Here is a 20,339-nt window from a genome sequence, read left to right as displayed (position 1 = left end):
GAGAGCGACTGTGGAAACACAGTAGTAAATAAATACCAACAGAGAGTCGGACTAACAAACATCGGGTTCATCTAAGAACCGCATCCATACCCGGTATCCGAACCGGAAAGTGTTTCCATTTTTCGGGGTTCCTAAATAGTCTTCTTTACGCCCAACTCTCTCATTCTCTCTAGTTAAGATTAAGGTCAGAGCGATGGAGTTTTTAGATGAAGAGAGTAGACCTTCTAGATTTATGTTTCAATCCAAGGCATCAACAAAATCAGAACCTGAAAACTTTAAAGTAAACAAAACCCTTGCAGTTTCATGCATCATCGTCTCTATAATTCTTATTATTACGTCAATCTTTGTTTTTGAATCCGAAACCCTAAAATTCATTGTATTTTGGTTTTCTCTTTCACTAATTGTCGGTCCATTTGCTCCTAATTCAATCACTGCTGGTGATATTCGTGTTGGTCAAGGTCAAATCCTTGAACCACTAAATGAAGAGGATGAGGCAGATCAAATCGGGGATAAGAGAAGAGGTAGGAAACAACACCAAACAGTTAAGAAAAATGAAGATCTCAGGGATGTTAATGCCAAGAGTTCTGAGAAATTGAAGATGAACACGAATACTACTGATGTGGTTTATGAAGAGAAAGAATGGGTGGAAGAAGATTTTGAGATATTGAAGAAACAGATTTTGAAACATCCAGTTGGAGAACCCAAACGATGGGAATTAATTACTGAAGCTTTTCAAGGTAGGCATGGATTAGAAAGTGTGATTAAAATGGGGAAATCATTATCAGAAAGGAAAATAGGTAATGGTGATTCATTTTCTCAGTTTTTGAAACAGAGAAAACCATTGGATAAGAGATTGGTGGAAGAATCAAATGGGGATTTCGAATTGATTAATGATGACAAGAAAGAAAACCCAAATTGGACTTCTGCTGAAGATGTTGCTCTTCTTAATGCTTTGAAAGCATTTCCAAAGGATGTTGCAATGAGATGGGAGAAGATTGCAGTTGCTGTTCCAGGTAAATCTAAAGCTGTATGTATGAAAAGGGCAAAGGAGTTGAAAAACGATTTTCGTAGTTCCAAAACCTCTGGGGATTAGAATTTAAGTTTGTTTGCGGTTATTGGCTTTTTGTTTTGGAAGCATTTCGAGAGGTATGGTCTATATTTTGTTAATGAGGAGAATCCAGATTACGTTTTAATTTTACTAGGGTATAATTTGTTTTCAATTGTTCATGTTTTTTTATTTACCTAGACAAGGATCTTTAATCTAATGGGTAGCAATTGTAAAACCCATTTCAGTACACTAAACAAAGTTACAATAGATTTCTTGAGGAATCACTGCAAATGAATGCAAGTAAAATAAAGTTATTTATCTTTAGTTCTTTAAGTTTATGTTTGGACTAGATTGGGCACTTGTCTTTATCATTTATTTTTCATTCATGAGGTAGATTTTCATTGTTGTTTCCCATTCCATGTAATACCCATGAACTGTTCTATATTTCTATGGACTGACTTAGTCTAATTTGGTTTGGATTTCCAAACATTAACATCTACAGATTTGGAAAGTGAATATGAAGTTAATTTATGACTTAAGATATTGAACACAACTAGACGACAGTGTTAGCCCATGTACACTATTTCTAATGTTATGCATCTTTGTCTGTATAGCATTAGGGAAGTTCAATGCACTACTATGGGTATTTGGGTGGTTCGGACGATATTTTGACTTATTTTATGGATTAATGCAAGTGTTTTCTGAGGATAGTAACATATGATAGTTGTTCCATAGATCCCACAAGAACAAATCTCAGCAAAGGTGCTGACTGACATTATGAGATATAGTTGTTTATAACTGTCGATCCTCGCATAATCTTTAACGGTCTTCTTGATTATGTGAGTGTGGGACTTCTTTTGCACCAACATCTGTGTTGGTAACCTTTTTAATACCTTTGGTGTTTTACCTGAGGCTTAGAGTGGGATTCTGATCTGCTGTGAGCCAAAGGGATATTATGAGAGATTCGAGAGTTACTACATTTTTCTGCACATTATCCTCGAAAAAACTTCATACACCTGCACTCTCATCTTTATTTACAGGTTCTAGGAAAACAACTCTGGACTTGGGTTTTAAAAGTTGTCAGCAGGGCCACTGCATCTATTTTTGGTTATGATGTTCCATGTGGAAGCAAAGACTCCTTACTGCTGTCTGAAATTATGAATATTTGATGAATGCAATTTAAGATTTTGCTATACATATGCTATGTGAATACGTCAAAATTAAATATAGAATGAAGATGGGTTGGTAATACATTTGTGTGTATTTACAGCATTCCGTTGTGAGTGCAGGCGCTCTTCTCCTTTAAGAGCAAACATTATGGGGAGCTAAGGCTATGCTACAAACTTGAAAATGTTAAGTCTTTGCGGCATAGCTTTTTCTATGAGATGTTGCACTTCTTTAGCATCACATGAAGAAAGTGACGGAAGTTATGTGGATAGAAAAGTAGTAGTATTAAACGTAGAGTACAAGGAGAGTTGTTCTATATAAAGGAACAACAGCAGTAAATAAGCTAACCCTGATGCAATGAAAGCAAATGCAGTAACGATAAAACACATAAAGAGAACTAGGAGTCTAACATGACACTCCAGATACACTCAAAAGAAAACGACTTGAACTACTTCCTACACTCCCCCTCCATCTAATGTAGGGTGAGAACAATGCATCACTTGACAAGCAACATTAGAAGAGGTAGTTGCTGAGAGACCCTTGGTAAATAAATCAGCCAATTGATGAGATGAATAGACATACTGCACTGTCACTGTACCAACATCCATCAAATCCCCGACAAGTGATAATCCACTTCAATCTCTCCCCTTTTAATGACAGCAAGACTAATGAAAAGTCAACAAGTTAATTGATGTTGGCCGTTAGATCTCCCATCTTTAAAGCTTATCCGTTAGATCTCAAAAGATTCTCGTCACACCCAAAATTTTGTCACAGACAAAATTTTGTCACACACAAAATTTTGTTTGTATTATTGTTACAGACCGTTGGATTTTTGCATTTTCAACCGTTGGATTTTCCTATTTCCGTAATTTATTTAAATAGAATGCCCCTTACGTTAGTCCCACACTTTATTTACCTCTTTCTTTGTCGAGTTTTTCTTCTTCCTCGACTCCATCTCTGTGTCAGACGTGCTTTCACCTTACTTGTATGCTTAGTTCTTGCATGGAATGATTGGAGGCCAAGAACCGAGCACCCATGTTGTCACAGTAGATAAAAAGTGGTTTGGTATGACTAATGTGTAGTTCTTCAAGAAGACCAGACAACCACATCACCTTAGCGGCTAAAACACTTAAAGCTTTATACTCAGCCTCTGTTGAGCTTTTAGAAACTGTTGGCTGCTTCTTGGAGGACCACTAGACCAAGGAATTACCTAAAAATGCACAATAGCCAGAAGTGGATCGTCTTGTACCCGGGCAACCAGCCCAATCAGAATTTGAATAAGCATATGAGTAATAGTAGAAGCATGCATGAACTGGGAGATGTAATTAACCGCAAATGTGACGTCGGGACGAGTGAGTATAAGGTACTGAAACCCTCCAACTATACTTCTGAATTTCAAAGCATCAAGAAGTAGTTCACCATCATGAATTGAAGCTCTCTTCTCAGTTGAGGCATGTGTACAACGTGGTTTACAATCTGTCATATTCGCTTTAACAAGGAGATCAATTGTATACTTTTGCTGAGTAAGAGTCGGAGTATCTCTTGAAAAAGACAAAATAACTTCAATACCCAAGAAATAATATAGATCACCTAGATCTTTCATGGAAAACTGAGCACTCATTTGACTGATTAGGGAGGTAAGAAAGTATTCTCAGCTACCTGTAAGTATGATGTCATCCACATAAATAAGAAGTACAACAGTGTCATCTCCACGGAGATATATGAACATGAAAGGATCATAATTAGACATGACAAACCCAACATCTAGAAGAAAGCCACTGAATTTTTCAAACCAAGCTCTTGGATCTTGTTTAAGACAATAAAGAGACTTGTGAAGAAGACAAACATGATCTGGCTTCAAAGGATCTTCAAATCCCTTAGGTTGTTTCATATACACCTTCTCAGCTAGATCTCCATGTAAGAAAGCATTGGAGACATCCAATTGTCTGATGCACCATTTGTTAGTCAGTGCAATAGTTAGAATTACTCTTATTGTGGTGGTTTTCACAACTAGACTGAATGTAGCATTGTAACCCATACCATCTTGTTGACTAAATCCCTGAGAAACCAATCTGGACTTGCATCTATCAACACTATCATCAGGTTTGAGCTTCAATTTATAGACCAATTTACTACCCAATATATTTATATCAGGAGTTGGTTCAACCAAGGACCATGTGTTGTTCAACATTAAGGCTTCATATTCTTGTTTCATACCATTTAGCCATTCCACACTCTTAACAGTTGTCTAGTAAGTCCTTGCCTCTTTGGGGAGAGTCACAATTGAAGTAAAGGCTGAGTGAATGGGATGAGGAACAGTGTAGTGAGTAACATAGTCAGGTAGATATTTTGGCTTGACTATGTCATCTTTACACCTTGTAACTATAGTGTGAAGAGATGGAATGTGGCGTACTGAAGATGTTGTGTTGGATGGCTGAGTAACAATGTTAGTAGGTGAATCAGGTACAAGTAGTTTTGAAGTAGATTCAACAACAGAATTTGAAGATGGCTCAGAAGTTGAGTTTGGAATAAGCTCCAATTGCACTGAAGTAGTAGCTGTGAAAGTATTTGCATGATTATCAGTTTCTGAAGGAGAAGATGTCCAAGTGCAAAAGGGAAAACTTGTTTCATCAAACACCACATGTCTGGAAATGTAAATTTTCTTGGTGGATTCTCATAACATCTATAGCCTTTGTGTAAGGACTATAACCAAGAAAGGTGCATCTAGATGACTTGGGACTTAACATATCCTTCTTATATGGACCCAAATAAGGGTAACAAGCACAGACAAATACCTTGCGAAATGAGTAATAAGGTATCTTGTGAAATAATATCTCAAAAAGGAGAAGAAAAATTATGTAATTTAGCAGGAACTCTGTTGATGAGATATGTAGTTGTAAGAAATGAGTAAAACCAAAAGGATTTTGGTAAACAAGCCTGAAAGGACATGGTGTTACTAACTGATGTGATGTGTTGGTGTTTCCTCTCTGCAAGACCATTTTTTTGAGAGGAATGAGGACATGAACAAGAGATACTAATACCAGTTGTATCAAAAAATTGCCTGAAAACACCCTTCATAAGTTCAAAAGCACCATCACATTAAGACCATTTGATACTAGTAAAAAATAGATTTTCATTTTGTTAGAGCACTGCTCGGTCGAATTCGCAAGTGTTTCTATCTCAAGCTTGTTGTCAAGTTTAGTTACTAAAACTATAAGTATTGATTCCTAATCTACATATAGCTAATTCTTGGATTAGGATAGAAAGTGTAGTTGAGCATTATACTTCACGGTGTTCATCGATTGAAGACGAAGAACTGCTAAGGGGAGCTTGTGGAACTTCATCAACAAAAGGTATGTGGAGACTTGAACTCATTTATCACTCAAAAGTATATCTACTCTATCTCTTATTTGAGACAAAAGTCGTATAGTTATATAGACTTCATTTATACACATTTGATATTTTGAGATGAGTTTAACTTGCTTACATATTTCTCGAAATATGTGTTGGTAAGATTTCGCTTTAACCAAGTTCATCTTATATTCTTTACAAAATTCAAAAGATGATCATGTGAAAATCGCCTGGTAACTTCTTACATGATTTGTATGAGAAAGTCATTTGATGTAGACTCAGAATGTTTCGTATTGATCATTCGATCACTTGAAAATTGCTTTGAAGCTAATTGTTTGTGTGAGACAGCTATTCCTGTATTCCGAGAATGTTTCAATGATTGAAATGAGAGTTTAGAACAATTGGATTTAAAGCATAGTATGCGTGCTTGCATATATGTAATCCATGTCCGGGAACCATGGTATGCATACCCGTATGCGTACTTGATTTTGAGAAAGTCTGGGAACCTAGTGTTTTGGGGTAAAAACTGATTCTGATGTTTTTGGTAATTTGGGGTGTGTTGATGAGAAACGAGTTCAAACCCTAAACAAATGAACTACACGGGAATGCTTTTAGGTTCGAGAAATCAATCTGTAAGACTCTGGCCTAAACCAAGAAATGGTCGTTCCAGATTCAATTCGGTCACAAGGTGAAGGAGAAGGGTTGATCTTAGGAAGGGAAGCGGAGAAGGTGTTTGAGATCAGAGTGTTGAATTATGAAGGTGTGGTTGTTTATGACTTGCTTATCAGAAAATGGTTTATGGCTACTTGCGTTGATAACACTTGTGTGTTTTTTTTTTTGTTGAAATAGATTGAAAATCTATTTATACAAGTTATTGAGCGCACCCTGATCTCTTAGGAAGTGGAGGAAGTGAAGTAGTGTATTTGTGTGGGAGGTAGTGATTATGGTGTTTCCGTTATGAAGGAAAACTGATCACACGTCCTTCCAATACTCTCACTATTGTTAATCGTCTGTCTTTCCTGTCACGTTCTCGTAATGGACGCGTTGCATGCCGCACGCTGTAAACTGCCAGATCAATACCCCAGTAAGCATCCCCCAGTTTGTGACATGTTTGATGTCTTGAATAAGTGGGTCAAGTCGTGGGACCCGCCGCGGAGAATAGCATGGTGCTATTAGGTGAAACAGCCAAGTTGTTAATGAGGCCGACATGAAATATCGTATGTATTTGATGCATGTGAAGCATCGTAAGAAGCTCAATTTAATCGATGTATATGAAGCATCATTCTTTTAGAGCCTGATAGAATATGTCGCGGATAAGCGTCTTAAAAGGGTAGCGGGGTCGACCACTTTGGGTGATTGTTCGAGTATCTTATGGGAAAACTACCATCTGGTCGATCACTCCATGTGGAGGAGTGATGGTCGGTGTTCACAGCGCCACTTTTTTAATTTTCTGAGAATAAATCTACATCGTCCTAATAAGCTGGCGAAGTTGGATGGTCGTGATTGATTTGCGGCAGTTGTTCAACGCCGTTGACACGATTTTTAGGGTTTGGGGGTCGATCAACCAACTCCCTTTTGAGCGAGCGATTCGACGTGTTGCATTTGGATTTGAGTAGGTCGATCAACCATGTACAAAGGTGGGTTGCCAGCGAGCACGCTGACATCCCCTGGGTCACCTAAAATTAAATCTAAGCCACTCAATTCGGATGGCGAAGTTGGATGGTTGTGATCGATTTGCGGCAGTAGTCTGTTGCCGTAAACGTAATTTAGGGTTTCTAAAGCAGCGCATTTACCCTACTTTGGGTGAACGATTCTATACATTATCGGCTTGCCGTGAGCGAGTCGATCAACCATGGGTGTAGCTGGGTCGCCGGTGGACACGTCAGCGCTTATTTGATCGCTCAAGATGCAATCTAAGCCGTCCAACTAGGCCGGCTAAGTTGGACAGACGTGATGCATTTTGAGACCGTCTTTGCCGGTCTCAATTCCTTTGAGCTATTTTACACAACGTGAACGCCCATGTTTGGGTAAGCGATTGAGAACTCTATAGGTTTGATGCATGCAAGTCGATCGACTGGGGCACTAATGGGCCCACTGATGATCATGCTTGCGCTTCCTTAACTGTTCGTCGGAGAATCCAAGCCGTCCAACCAGGCTGGCAAAGTTGGACGTTTGTGATGCTTCTAAGACCGTTTTCAACGGTCTTAGCTCGTTTGATCTTGCGCGAACACCCATTTTAGAGTTGACGTTCAGGGCGCTTCGGAGTCAATTGAATAGAACTCGATCAACTAGGGCTTTAGTGGGACTGCCGGTGGCCATCGTAATGATTGCCTAATTCCGTTAGGAGCAGGCTAGGTCTATTGAATCGCGCGGCCAAATCGTGCGGCCGTGATTATTTTTGAGATTGATATTAACAGTCTAGATTTTTCTTAAGGAATTTAACCGTGTTCGATCGCGCCAACTTTTAATTAAAAGGTGTGCGAATGCGCTGATCTCTTTGTCAGAGGGTGGTGTAGCCTATGTGGGTGTTTTCATGCAGGTCCCCATACTGACACTTCGGGAGATTCATGCTACTCCGTTGCGAGTGAACATTAATCGTCATGTCATGCCAATATTGAGAGTTCGGATGGGGAATATAGCTCAGGAAAACACTAGGCAGGCTATGCATTAGTGAATGATGTTGGTGTAAGATAAAATTTATAGAATATTTGGGATTTTTGCTACATGCACCATTCTGAGTAAATTTTATATACATAAATATATTGAATTGCTCAATACATATATGAGAGAAGAGGCTTTAGGCAGTCAACACTTTTAAATAGCTCCATTTCATTAGTGAATCATGCAATTAGGAGATTAAATACTCATTAGGCTCTATACTAGTGAACAATTCATCTAATAGATTGAGTTTCAATACAATATGAAGAGCGACATAGGCACTCATCAGATTTTGATATATTCTTCAAATTCCTTGCGGAATATAGACATATCAAGGTCTATTACTTCCGATGTCGGGTCAAGTAGATAGACTTTTACAATTTTCGCCCTAAACTAAAAACCACCATCAATATTAAGTCCCATGCTTAGCACGTAACAGTGACATTGTTGCGGGGTAAGCACTAGATGGTGACAGACGAAAAATAAAACCAACAATATGAATTAGATAGATGTTACCATAGGTATATCGCTTGGTTTGAACTTCCTTTGCAGTCGTACTGGCGAAGCAGCTTTCAATCAGGGGTTGTCAACAAATCACCGCTCTTGCTCATCAATGGTAAGAAAATAAAGCGGCATGGATGATCAAATCCTTGGAGCTCAACTAGATTCTCTAAATCCCGTTCGTATGAGCGAGAGGAAGAAACCCTTTCTCGCTTTAAAATTTCGTCGGGTGTAAAGGGAGCTTATGCTCTTTCCTGTTTTGCACGAACATCAAGACCCACCCATATTCATGTACACAAAACAAGGTAATTCCATCTCGTCTTCATATTCTTAATGTGAGTGCAATATCCACGTTCAATTCGATGTGATTGACTTTCTTTGTCAGTAGCGGAGCGAGTATCAACAACAATAAAGCAATCTGGGGATATTTCCGCTACTAAGCCAAGGGGAATTAATGATTCCAAAGACACGCCCAATATGGATGATGAATTCTTCGAAGTGTCCTATACAATTGTTAGGACTCATCTTAATCACGTGACGATTCTTCTTTATGGATCAGAGGGTGTAGAAGCTGTACCATCGACCTTCTCTGGAATGTGCAATTTCTGTCTCTAGCCTCTCCAATAAATTTCAAAAAATTTCGAACTCCGTTGTGATCGATTGCAAGAGGCCTCGACTTTAAGTTGTTCAGTGGGCGTATGAGTGATATCATTTAGGCAAGGTGGAGGCAGTCCCCGAGAGAAATAGGTTCCGTCAGAGAGGATTGCAGGTGGCGCTCGAGCAGCTATAGTGATCTCCAATTCTTCTGATGTACGTGCATGTACATGTTTTTCTCTGTTTGACTGGACGAATTATCTGGATAGCTTCGAACTAATCTTGCTCAACTTCTTTCGTAGTTTTAATGCTTTGAGAAGATGATTGCCCTTGTTGGACTTACATGTATCCGAGATGACGTTGCAGGAAGAACAGAGAGGTAATGGAGGCGACCGACGGTTTTGAGGACGTGAATGCGCCCTCGACCCTCAATTTGATGCTCCTCATGTAAATCACGTGTTAATTAGGGGGTTCAACGTGTCAGAAGTATGCTGAATTGTACGCCCGAATATTGAAGAAGTAGGTTGCTTCTGAATGAGTGATTGAATATCGGAAGTATCCTCAAGACATGTGTGTAGACTTCGAATTTAATGTTTCCTAGTTATGTGAAGGGATTTCCAAAATCCCAAATTTTCATTGAGAAACTGTCTCAGGAGTTGAAGTTGAAGCAGGCTACTCTTCGGGATATAAAAAGTGTTTTCTCTAAAAGATGAAATGTTGTTGAATGATTTCCCTTGAATGCCTTTATTTCCTTCCCAGGACTTTTCCCTTTAGGTGTTTTGGAAAGACGAGACATTCCTTTGTGGTTTGATTTGGTTTTGAACGGGTAGGCGGCTGCTCTTGAAGAATAAAGGTTTTTGTTTTGTGAAAGAAATGGTGTTTCACTGAAATCTTAATTATGAATGCAAATTGGTGCAAACATTTTGGATGAATCGTAAGTATTGTATGAAAACAATGGAAATACTAGGGAAATGGCAATATAATGTTTCAGGAACTGACGGGAGCTATCTAGTGCGTATTTCTACTCCTCACAGCTATCAGTACCAAGGAGTTTGCAATAGTCACCTTGTTTAATTTTAGAAATAGGTAAGGATCATGCTACTTGACCTCTGGACCTCTTATCCTCGATCGAGACTTCTTCTAAACATTTAATAAAATATTGACAGGACCGGCTTCCTCTTCACATCGCCTAGTCGCAGTCGGGTTGACGATCGTATCAAGTCCCCAGTTCTTGATGAGATGAGGATTATCAGACTGCAAAAGTGGTTGTTCGAGAAGACTTACTCGTGCGTTTGAGCCTCTGGATATACGATATGGCGCTTCTGTACTTCCCTTCGTAGTCCCTGCTTTAATCAACGCTTTTCCCAACTCGACATATCTAAGCTAAGAAGTGGTTAAGATCCCCCAACCGCTTATGCCAGTCATGTCTTCCAGAAGAGATTTAGGCCTGGGGAAAGCTTCATCGATCGAAGGTAGTTGTTTTTCCGATACAACACAATTTAGAGCGGAAAAGATATCTTGACGTTGTGCCTTGGAGAAAGAGAGAATTTCACACACATGTTCCATGGTTGACTGCGTAGTTTTGTAGACGGAGTCCCCAGAAAGCATGCAACGGCTTCTAATAGGAGGATGATACTTGTACACTCCTGCAGTGCCTAGTTGAAGTTCCCCTGAGTCGATCTTCTCCTAGATGATGTGCTTCAATTTGTTGCAGTCACTGGTAGGATGGTTGACAAACCTATGGAAGCGGCAATACTTGGGATCTTCCATTTCTTGTTTAGTTGGAGGACGTTTGACACGAGGTAGCTTGATGACGTCATCTTGTATCCAGACCTCCAACAGTTCAATCACCTCTTCCATTGGAAAGGGAAAATCTGGGAATGGTGGATTCTCATTTGTCCTATGTGAAATGGGAGTCGGACGCTTAGATTGTTGATAGTTGTTCCCCAGATGCTTTATCTTTCCACCCTCAAGAGTGATTAATTGGAGGTTGGGTCTTTTATTGGAAGGAAACCTGCTTTCCTGAACATCTTTACGAGTTTCTTCATTCTGGGAAGGTTCGAATCCACTGAGTAAAGTAGCAGCATATCTCTTAGCAGCTTCTGATGTAATATGGGAATTGATACTTTCTAGGAAGGACGCACATAATAAAATAACCTTTTCATTGTGAGGACTCTGATGAGATCGTGCTAAATCCCACGAGTATTCTTTCTGAGTTTGAGGAAGCATCTCTCGATCTTCATGAGCAGACAAGTTAGGTTGGTGGCTGCTTTTTCATTCAACACGATCATAGGCTTCATCTTCCTCACCAGGATTAGGAATATGAATCTTGGAAGAAGGACTACTACCATCAGTATTAATCCAAAATGTATTGTTGGTGGAGTTTCCTTCAGAATGAATGCGTGTTGGTTCCTTCGATAGTTGATCCGTGAGGACTTTCAAGAGCGCAAATTCTCCGTCCCGCGTCTTGACAATAGTAGCTTGATTCCTGACAATATCATTCAGGATTTTCATCAAATCATGAATAATTGTTAATATCGAGACTCCATAGCCTCACAAGGGTTTTGAATGAAATAATGGATTCATGAATAATATGTGAAGTATTGTCAGTGCTGGGAGAAGTAAAATTGGGATTGAGGGTTTCTGAACCATTCCTAAGATTAACCATATTGAGAATTTTAGGAAATTGAAAAAAGGATAGGGAAAATGATTTTTTGCAACCGAGAGATCAATATCCCACTGTGGTCGCCAATTGTTTTTGGGTAAAAACTGATTCTGCTGTTTTTGGTAATTTGGGGTGTGTTGATGAGAAACGAGTTCAAATCCTAAACAAATGCACTGCACGGGAATGCTTTTAGGTTCGAGAAATCAATCTGTAAGACTCTGGCCTAAACCAAGAAATGGTCGTTCCAGACTCAATTTAGTCACAAGTTGAAGGAGAAGGGTTGATCTTAGGGAGGGAAGCGGAGAAGGTGTTTGAGATCAGAGTGTTGAATTATGAATGTGTGGTTTTTTTATGACTTGCGTCAGAAAATGGTTTCTGTCTACTTGCGTTGATAACACTTGTGTTTTTTTGGGTGAAATAGATTGAAAATCTATTTATACAATTCATTCAGTGCAACCTGATCTCTTAGGAAGTGGAAGAAGTGAAGTAGTGGAGAAGTGGATTTGTGCGGGAGGTAGTGATTAGCGTGTTTCTGTTGAGAATATATGTTTTAAAAACATTATTAATTTCCAAAAATTAGTGTCTCATTTAAATTGTTTAAACGTGATAATTATTCTCTCTTAAAGAATAAATTTGTTTTGAATTAATGTCAAAAACCGTTTTTTCTTGAATGAGTTATGATGTTAATTAACATCTTAATAATGTTTTTCAAAAAGAAAATTTAATTTTTCATTAAAATTTGACCGTTATATATTTGTGTCTTTAATGGTGTTAACTCCACCATAATAACATTTTCATATAGCACTTAAATGTTTTGAAACTCTTGAGTATAAATCAGAATTTTGGTTGGAAACACAAAATGAGAAGAAGAGTTTTAGGATCCTTTTTCTTATAGAGAGTTTTCATTTATGTTTCTTGAGTTTTACAGAAAAATGAATTTTTGTGAGAAAGAAAAATAAGTGTGTGAACATCTCTTATTTTTCTAAATGAGTTTCTGAGCAAGAATGAAGTGTAAAAGTTTCACATCCTCTCACCGTGCAAGAGTGATTGTGTAAGAGATTGATCTCGGTTGTTTTATCCTGGGGACGACGCGCCATTGAAGAACTGTTTGCACAATCTTGGGCAGAGCCTCGAAACGTCTTAAAGAAAACGACCTAATCCGCGACTCAGCCATAACATTGTTTTGTTTGTTTTTTGTGATTGTTTTGCTGGCATAATTCAGCAATTGTTCCAACAATTTTAAGACGTTTTATTCTGCCATAGATATCAAAAGAAAACGATTGCTGAAACGCGATAAGTATCATTATTTTATTTCGTTTTGTAGAAATATAATCGATATAATTTTTCTTTGACGAATGAAAATGACGATTGAGGTTTTAGGTAACCTGATACCTAAAGTTAATTTTATGTTATGGACTAGGATTTTAAAATGGTTGATATCTATTCATGAATTTTTAGCATAAAAATATTGATGAACATACACGAATGTTTTTTACATGTTATAAAGGTTTATGTGCATCTCTTTAACGGAAAATAACTGGGTCTTGAAATTTTAACCGAGTGTACAAGACATCATGAGGATCATCCCTGTAAAATTTTAGAATTTTTGAAGTCCAGAAACTATTTGTAAAGTATTTTAGAAAACTGCATAACGTATCTGAAAAATTCTGACGGGCAGAAAATTAGTCTTGATTAAATCAACTTTTTCTTATCTGTGTGTAGAAAATTTGAATCCGCGTGTCACACGAAACTTGTAGATAAGGAACTTATCTTCAAAACCCATTTTGAAATTTCCTATTTGGATATTTAGTTTGAGATATTTTGTAATTTCAGAATCATTGTGTATGTTTGTCCAAAATAGTAGACGTGATACTTGAGATTAGAGATGTAAGAAACAATATTAAAAATCATGTTTTGATTTTATACTTCATAATCTTGTTTTGGTAACGAAAAAGAATATCATTGATAGCAATCAAACTAATGCACCCCATATGTTTGATAATATGCTTAATAGAAAGTTATAAGTATACGTATGATCTTATAACTATATAATTTTGAATCTTTATTTGACATTCAAGAGAAACTTGGAGTACTATATTTTATTTGATTCTCAAGTAATTATGTAAATGCATACCTTACTTATTTTTTACAAATTCTCACATCTAAATGATTGTGACAGGTGAAAATTCACTTACTTGAGCAAATTTTTATTTTCCAATGAAATAAAATTGCGGGAGATTGATCGATCTATGGAGCAATGGGGTTGCTGATTTCTTTGTTGGTATGCAAAGAGTGGACAATGGTTTATAACCAATTGAGCTTTAAAGCGATTGAGGTATGGTTGATGAACTATTTGTGGTTATTGTAGTGATCAAATAATCTGTAGTTATTGTAGTGATCAAATAATGGCATTCTAAATTGAGTAAATTGATTGTTCAATCTTAGAATAAATTTTGGGAAACAAGATTAAGAATTATTGTGTATGACAATAAACACGTGACTCTTATAAGTTTGGAACTTATGAGATGGAATTTTATACGAACCCAAAACCGAAATAATTAGAAACCTAGTCAAAACTAATGTGAATATCAACTCTCACCAAGAAATGAACATAATATTGATTATGAATTTATTTGCTATTCTTGCACGGCATTGCAAGGATATCAAATGTTATTAACAACGCTTTTCAAGCTAAGTTAATGTGAATTGTGGATATGGTAAGAGGTTGGTATATATTGGTATTTTACACCATGTTTGTTTCGATAGGTTATGGTTCAAAAGTTGAAAGAAAGTGGTGTTGAGATATACTCACATCACTAGGATTTTCGGTATTGGTACTATCTTAAAGTTTACTTTGGGTAGAACAATCTTGTTAAAGATGTTCATATTTCCAAAATGAGAAAGAATTCTAGTTTCCCATATCTTGTTATTTACAAGATTGAGATTAGAAATTTGTTGAGTTTGATCAATGCAATACTACAAATGATATGTTATGGGTAAAATGTTTGAGCATAATATTGCAATTTTATCATAAAATAAATTGAATTTTGAATATTTTAAATATGAGATTTTATCATGCTTTTTAAGAAATCAATGAGTTAGTAACGAATGTGAGCATGTTATATTTTCTTATAAACTTGGTGAATTTTTTGAGTAACATGTATGTAATCTTGCCTAACTCATAAAAGCATGTACATTTTGAAATCTTACGCAACTTGCAATGATATTGGATGAAATAAAATATTTGAGAATTTTAATATGCTTCGAGTAACTTGTCTTGATATCAAATATGATCTTTTGAGTAGTCAATTAGGCAATGTTGTCTTCACAAAAATTGTTTGAATTTTTATTCACTATATTGTGCAAAACGTTTTGGGTTTAAATCATTTGTTCATTAGTTTTTCAAAATTTTTGGAGGCTTTTGATATTGTTTTGAAATTCTTGTTTGAATCAAAAAATAGTGAGGGTTCCAAATCCTATGTTTTTAACATATTTGAATTGAATTAGAGGAACTAGAAAAATGAAGGTGACAAGTAATTCACTAAGAATGAACATAGAATAACATATTTATGATGAGACTAAAATGTAGTCATGGATATTTTGTTGCTAATAATTTGGAATAATAACTTCTCATAAAAAGTAACTTTGTTCATTCAAAAATATAATCTTTTGAAGATAAATTCGTGAACCTACTATCTTTAGACAAGCAAACAGAAAATTGTTGACACTTTCATTCATGTCGCTAAATTAACTTACATGCTTGTTTTGTTGATGTTGTTTCTACGATGTATGATTCGTTATAGTCATAAATAGAAATATATACTTTTGCTTAAGTTAAAGATGAGAATCTATGTAAACCAAGCATGGAAAACTGAGTAGTTTCTACAATGAAAGAAAGCATATAAGTTAGATATAAGTTATCATTTATATTCTGAAAACAACTTTAAAATAATTTAAAATAAATAAATTGTTTAATTGATTCATTCGGATGATTTCAGAATTGATGAAAGTGAAATGCACAATACTATTTGTTTTGTATGCATAGATGACTTGTTGAATTTTTATTCTAACTTATAGGATGAAAATGAAATTGAGAACATGCTTAGTTTACTATTTGACATGAAAGACTTGAATGAAGATGGTGTATGTTGTTAAAATATTTTTTCTTTGGATCTATTTCATTTCAATGAAAATAGAACTTTAAAAGATATAGAAATATATATATATATATATATAATCTGACTGTAAACTAGTTTTCACTCATTTGGTTTAGTGCTAATGCTTTTGAGATTGTGTGTGATTGCACTAGACACGAGTATGGTAGCTCAGTATGTTTCTTTGCTACGTGATTGACTATGTATAAGTATTTTTTGTAGTGGGGGTTTAATATATTACTTCTGTAGTGGTGGTTTTATATTCAGATTTATCAATCCTAGTACGAAAAATTGGTAAATTTTTGAGAAGGTTATGAGGTGTTTCAAACACACCTTACACCTAGAAATACACTATCTAAATAGTTACCGCAATCCTTTAAGGATGTTGTGAAGCTGATTGGACATCCTTTCAGTTGAATCCTTTAAGGGATGGGGTGATTCGATCCTCTATAGTGGATAGAGAAAAAGACATATTAATCCAATGTGATAGTACCGCGGCTATTGCAAGAATTGAGAACGTTATGACAACTACAAGAGTTGATGTTATGAGAATGGATTATATAAGGTCTGAAAAGAGATTTCATTAGTCTTGATGAAAGGATTGATAATAAGATGTGAATACATCTTTGGGATGAGGTTGATGCCCATTGAGATTGAGTCATCTATGATGGATACCCAACCTAGAAATAGGTTCAAAGGGACTAGACGAAGTCATAAATGATATGGAGATGCGAGAATCATGCTTTTGAAGAATTCATCCCACGTCATGACATCCTGAAGCGAGTAAAAGGTTGAGTTTAATTTTAAAATTTTAAACTCTTAATGATGTTTATATCTCTATTTAGAGTGGGGTACTTTCAGGAGTACTCTTGATAAAATCACCTATATGAATGTGAAAGTGTGGCCGCTTTCTAAGAGAATATGGGAAGTTCTCTAGATCATTCATTAAACTAGGATACAAGCACATGGCCGTAATGTGCTGGCTTTAGGCTTTACACTAGTATAGTCGTGTGTGATAAGTAATCTTTTATCCCCTAGAGTTCAAGATTTATGTTCAATCTATGGTCATATTTAAGAGATCCTATTAACACTACGTAAAGGTTCAAGTCGCGAGACACCTTTACTTATGCACAATTCTATAAGTTCTTGCTCAATGTTTTGAAAAATATAAGTGGGGGATTTTTGAGAATACATGTTTTAAAAACATTATTGATTTCCGAAAATTAGTGTCTCATTTAAATGGTTTAAATGTGATAATTATTCTCTCTTAAAAAATTAATTTGTTTTGAGTTAATGTCAAAAACCGTTTTTTTTAATGAGTTAATGATGTTAATTAACATCTTAATAATGTTTTCCAAAAAGAAAATTTATTTTTTCATTAAAATTTGACCGTTATATATTTGTGGTTTTAATGGTGTTAACTCCACCATAATAACATTTTCATATAGCACTTAAATGTTTTGAAACTCTTGAGTATAAATCAGAATTTTTGTTGGAAAAACAAAATGAGAAGAAGAAGAGTTTTAGGATCCTTTTTCTTATAGAGAGTTTTCATTTATGTTTCTTGAGTTTTACAGAAAAATGAATTTTTGTGAGAAAGAAAAATAAGTGTGTGAACATCTCTTATTTTTCTAAATGAGTTTCTGAGCAAGAATGAAGTGCAGAAGTTTCACATCCTCTCACCGTGCAAGAGTGATTGTGTAAGAGATTTATCTCGGATGTTTTATCCTAGGGACAACGCGCCATTGAAGAACTGCTTGCACAATCCCTGACAGCGCCTCAAAACGTCTTAAAGAAAGTGACCTAGTCCGCGACTCAGCCATAACATTGTTTTGTTTGTTTTTTGTGATTGTTTTGCATGCATAATTCAGCAATTGTTCCAACAGTTTCCGTTATGAACGAAAACTGATCACACGTCCTTCCACTACTCTCACTATTGTTAACCGTCCGTCTTTCCTGTCACGTTCTCGTAATGGACGCGTTGCACGCCGCACGCTGTAAACTGCCAGACCAATACCCCAGTTTGTGACATGTTTGATATCTCGAATAAGTGGGTCAAGTCGTGGGACCCTCCGCGGAGAATAGCATGGTGCTATTAGGTGGAAAAACAAGTTGTTAATGAGGCCGACATGAAATATCGTATGTATTTGATGCATGTGAAGCATCGTAAGCAGCTCAATTTAATCGATGTGTATGAAGCATCATTGTTTTAGAGCCCGATTGAATAAGTCGTGGATAAGCGTCTTAAAAGGGTAGCAGGGTCGACCACTTTGGGTGATTGTTCGAGTATCTTATGGTCAAACTACCATCTGGTAGATCACCCCATGTGGAGGAGTGATGGTCGGTGTTCACAATGCCACTTTGTTAATTTTATGATAATAAATCTACACCGTCCTACTAAGCTGGCGAAGTTGTATGGTCGTGATTGATTTGCGGCAGTTGTTCAACGCCGTTGACGCGGGTTTAAGGGTTTGGGGTCCGATCAACCAACTCCATTTTGAGCGAGCGATTCGAGGTGTTGCATTTGGATTTGAGTAGGTCGATCGACCATGTACAAAGGTGGGTTGCCAGCGAGCACGCTGACATCCCCTGTGTCACCTAAAATTAAATCTAAGCCACTCAATTCTGCTGGCGAAGTTGGATGATTGTGATCGATTTGCGGCAGTAGTGTGTTGCCGCAAACGTAATTTAGGGTTTCTAAAGCAGCGCGTTCACCCAACTTTGGGTGAATGATTCTATACGTTATCGGCTTGCCATGAGTAAGTCGATCAACAATGGGTGTAGTTGGGTCGCCGGTGGACATGCCGGCGCTTCTTTGATCGCTCAAGATGCAATCTGAGCCGTCCAACTAGGCCGGATAAGTTGGACAGACGTGATGCAATTTGATATCGTCTTTTCCGGTCTCAATTCCTTTGAGATATTTTACACAGCGTGAACGCCCATTTTTGGGTAAGCGATTGATCACTCTATAGGTTTGTTGCATGCAAGTCGATCGACTAGGGCACTAATGGGCCCACTGATGATCATGCTTGCACTTCCTTAACTGTTCGTAGGAGAATCCAAGCTGTTCAACCAGGCTGGCAAAGTTGGACGTTCATGATGCTTCGAAGACCATTTCAACGGTCTTAGCTCGTTTGAGCTTGCGCGAACACCCATCTTAGAGTTGACGTTCGGTGCGCTTCAGAGTTAATTGAATAGAACTCGATCAATTAGGGCTTTAGTGGGCCCGCTGGTGGCCATCGTAATGATTGCCTAATTCCGTTAGGAGCAGGCCAGGTCTATTGAATCGCGCGGCCAATTCGTGCAGTCGTGATTATTTTTGAGACTAATATCAACAGTCTAGATTTTCTTTAAGGAATTTAAGCGTGTTTGATCGCGCCAACTTTTAATTAAAAGGTGTGCGAACGTGCTGATCTCTTTGTCAGAGGGTGGTATAGCCTATGTGGGTGTTTCATGCAGGTCTCAATGATGACACTTCGGGAGATTCATGCTACTCCGTTGCGAGTGAACATTAATCGTCATGTCATGCCAATATTGAGAGTTCGGCTGGGGAATATAGCATAGGAAAATACTAGGCAGGCTATGCATTAGTGAATAATGCTGGTGTAAGATAAAATTTATAGAATATTTGGGATTGTTGCTACATGCATCATTCTGAGTAAATTTTATATAATAAATATATTGAATTGCTCATTACATATATGAGCGAAGAAGCTTTAGACAGTCAACACTTTTAAATAGCTCCATTTCATTAGTGAATGATGCAACTAGGAGCTTGAATACTCATTAGGCTCTAAACTAGTGAAAAATTCATCTAGGAGCTTGAGTTTCAATACAATATGAAGAGCGGCATAGGCACTCATCAGATTTTGATATATTCTTCAAATTCCTTGCAGAATATAGACATGTCAAGGTCTATTAGTTCCGATGTCGGGTCAGGTAGATAGACTTTTAAAATTTTCTCCCTAAACTAAAAACCACCATCAACACCTGGTATGCAAACCGGTACGCGTACTGGCATAAGGTTCAGGTCAGGGAATTTCTGCTAAGTTTGGATGGTATGCGTACTAGTTCGTGTACTGGCGAAACCCAAACTTGGTCCGGCTACTTAGGTACGCATACCTAAGTAGATGATTTTTTAAAATCGGTTTGTTCATGAACTAATACATTTATATATTAAGGAATGCAAACTTTTGCAAAC

At 37.0% G+C, this 20,339-nt stretch overlaps 1 protein-coding gene across 1 annotated transcript; it reads left to right on the top strand.

The window, feature by feature from the left end:
• Nucleotides 1-193: 193 nt before the first annotated feature.
• LOC113305785 (transcription factor MAMYB-like) lies at nucleotides 194-1,093 on the top strand. Its single transcript, XM_026554787.1, has one exon. The coding sequence runs from the start codon at nucleotides 194-196 to the stop codon at nucleotides 1,091-1,093; it is 900 nt and encodes a 299-aa protein (XP_026410572.1).
• Nucleotides 1,094-20,339: the final 19,246 nt, after the last annotated feature.

The sequence above is a fragment of the Papaver somniferum genome, chromosome 8 (assembly GCF_003573695.1).
Source record: "Papaver somniferum cultivar HN1 chromosome 8, ASM357369v1, whole genome shotgun sequence".
Classification (NCBI taxonomy): domain Eukaryota; kingdom Viridiplantae; phylum Streptophyta; class Magnoliopsida; order Ranunculales; family Papaveraceae; genus Papaver; species Papaver somniferum.
Note: the sequence above shows the minus strand (reverse complement) of the source record. Positions and strands in the feature narration are given on the sequence as shown.

Excerpts from the sequence above, each read along its gene's own strand:
- LOC113305785 (XM_026554787.1), top strand. The coding sequence starts at position 194 with ATGGAGTTTTTAGATGAAGAGAGTAGACCTTCTAGATTTATGTTTCAA.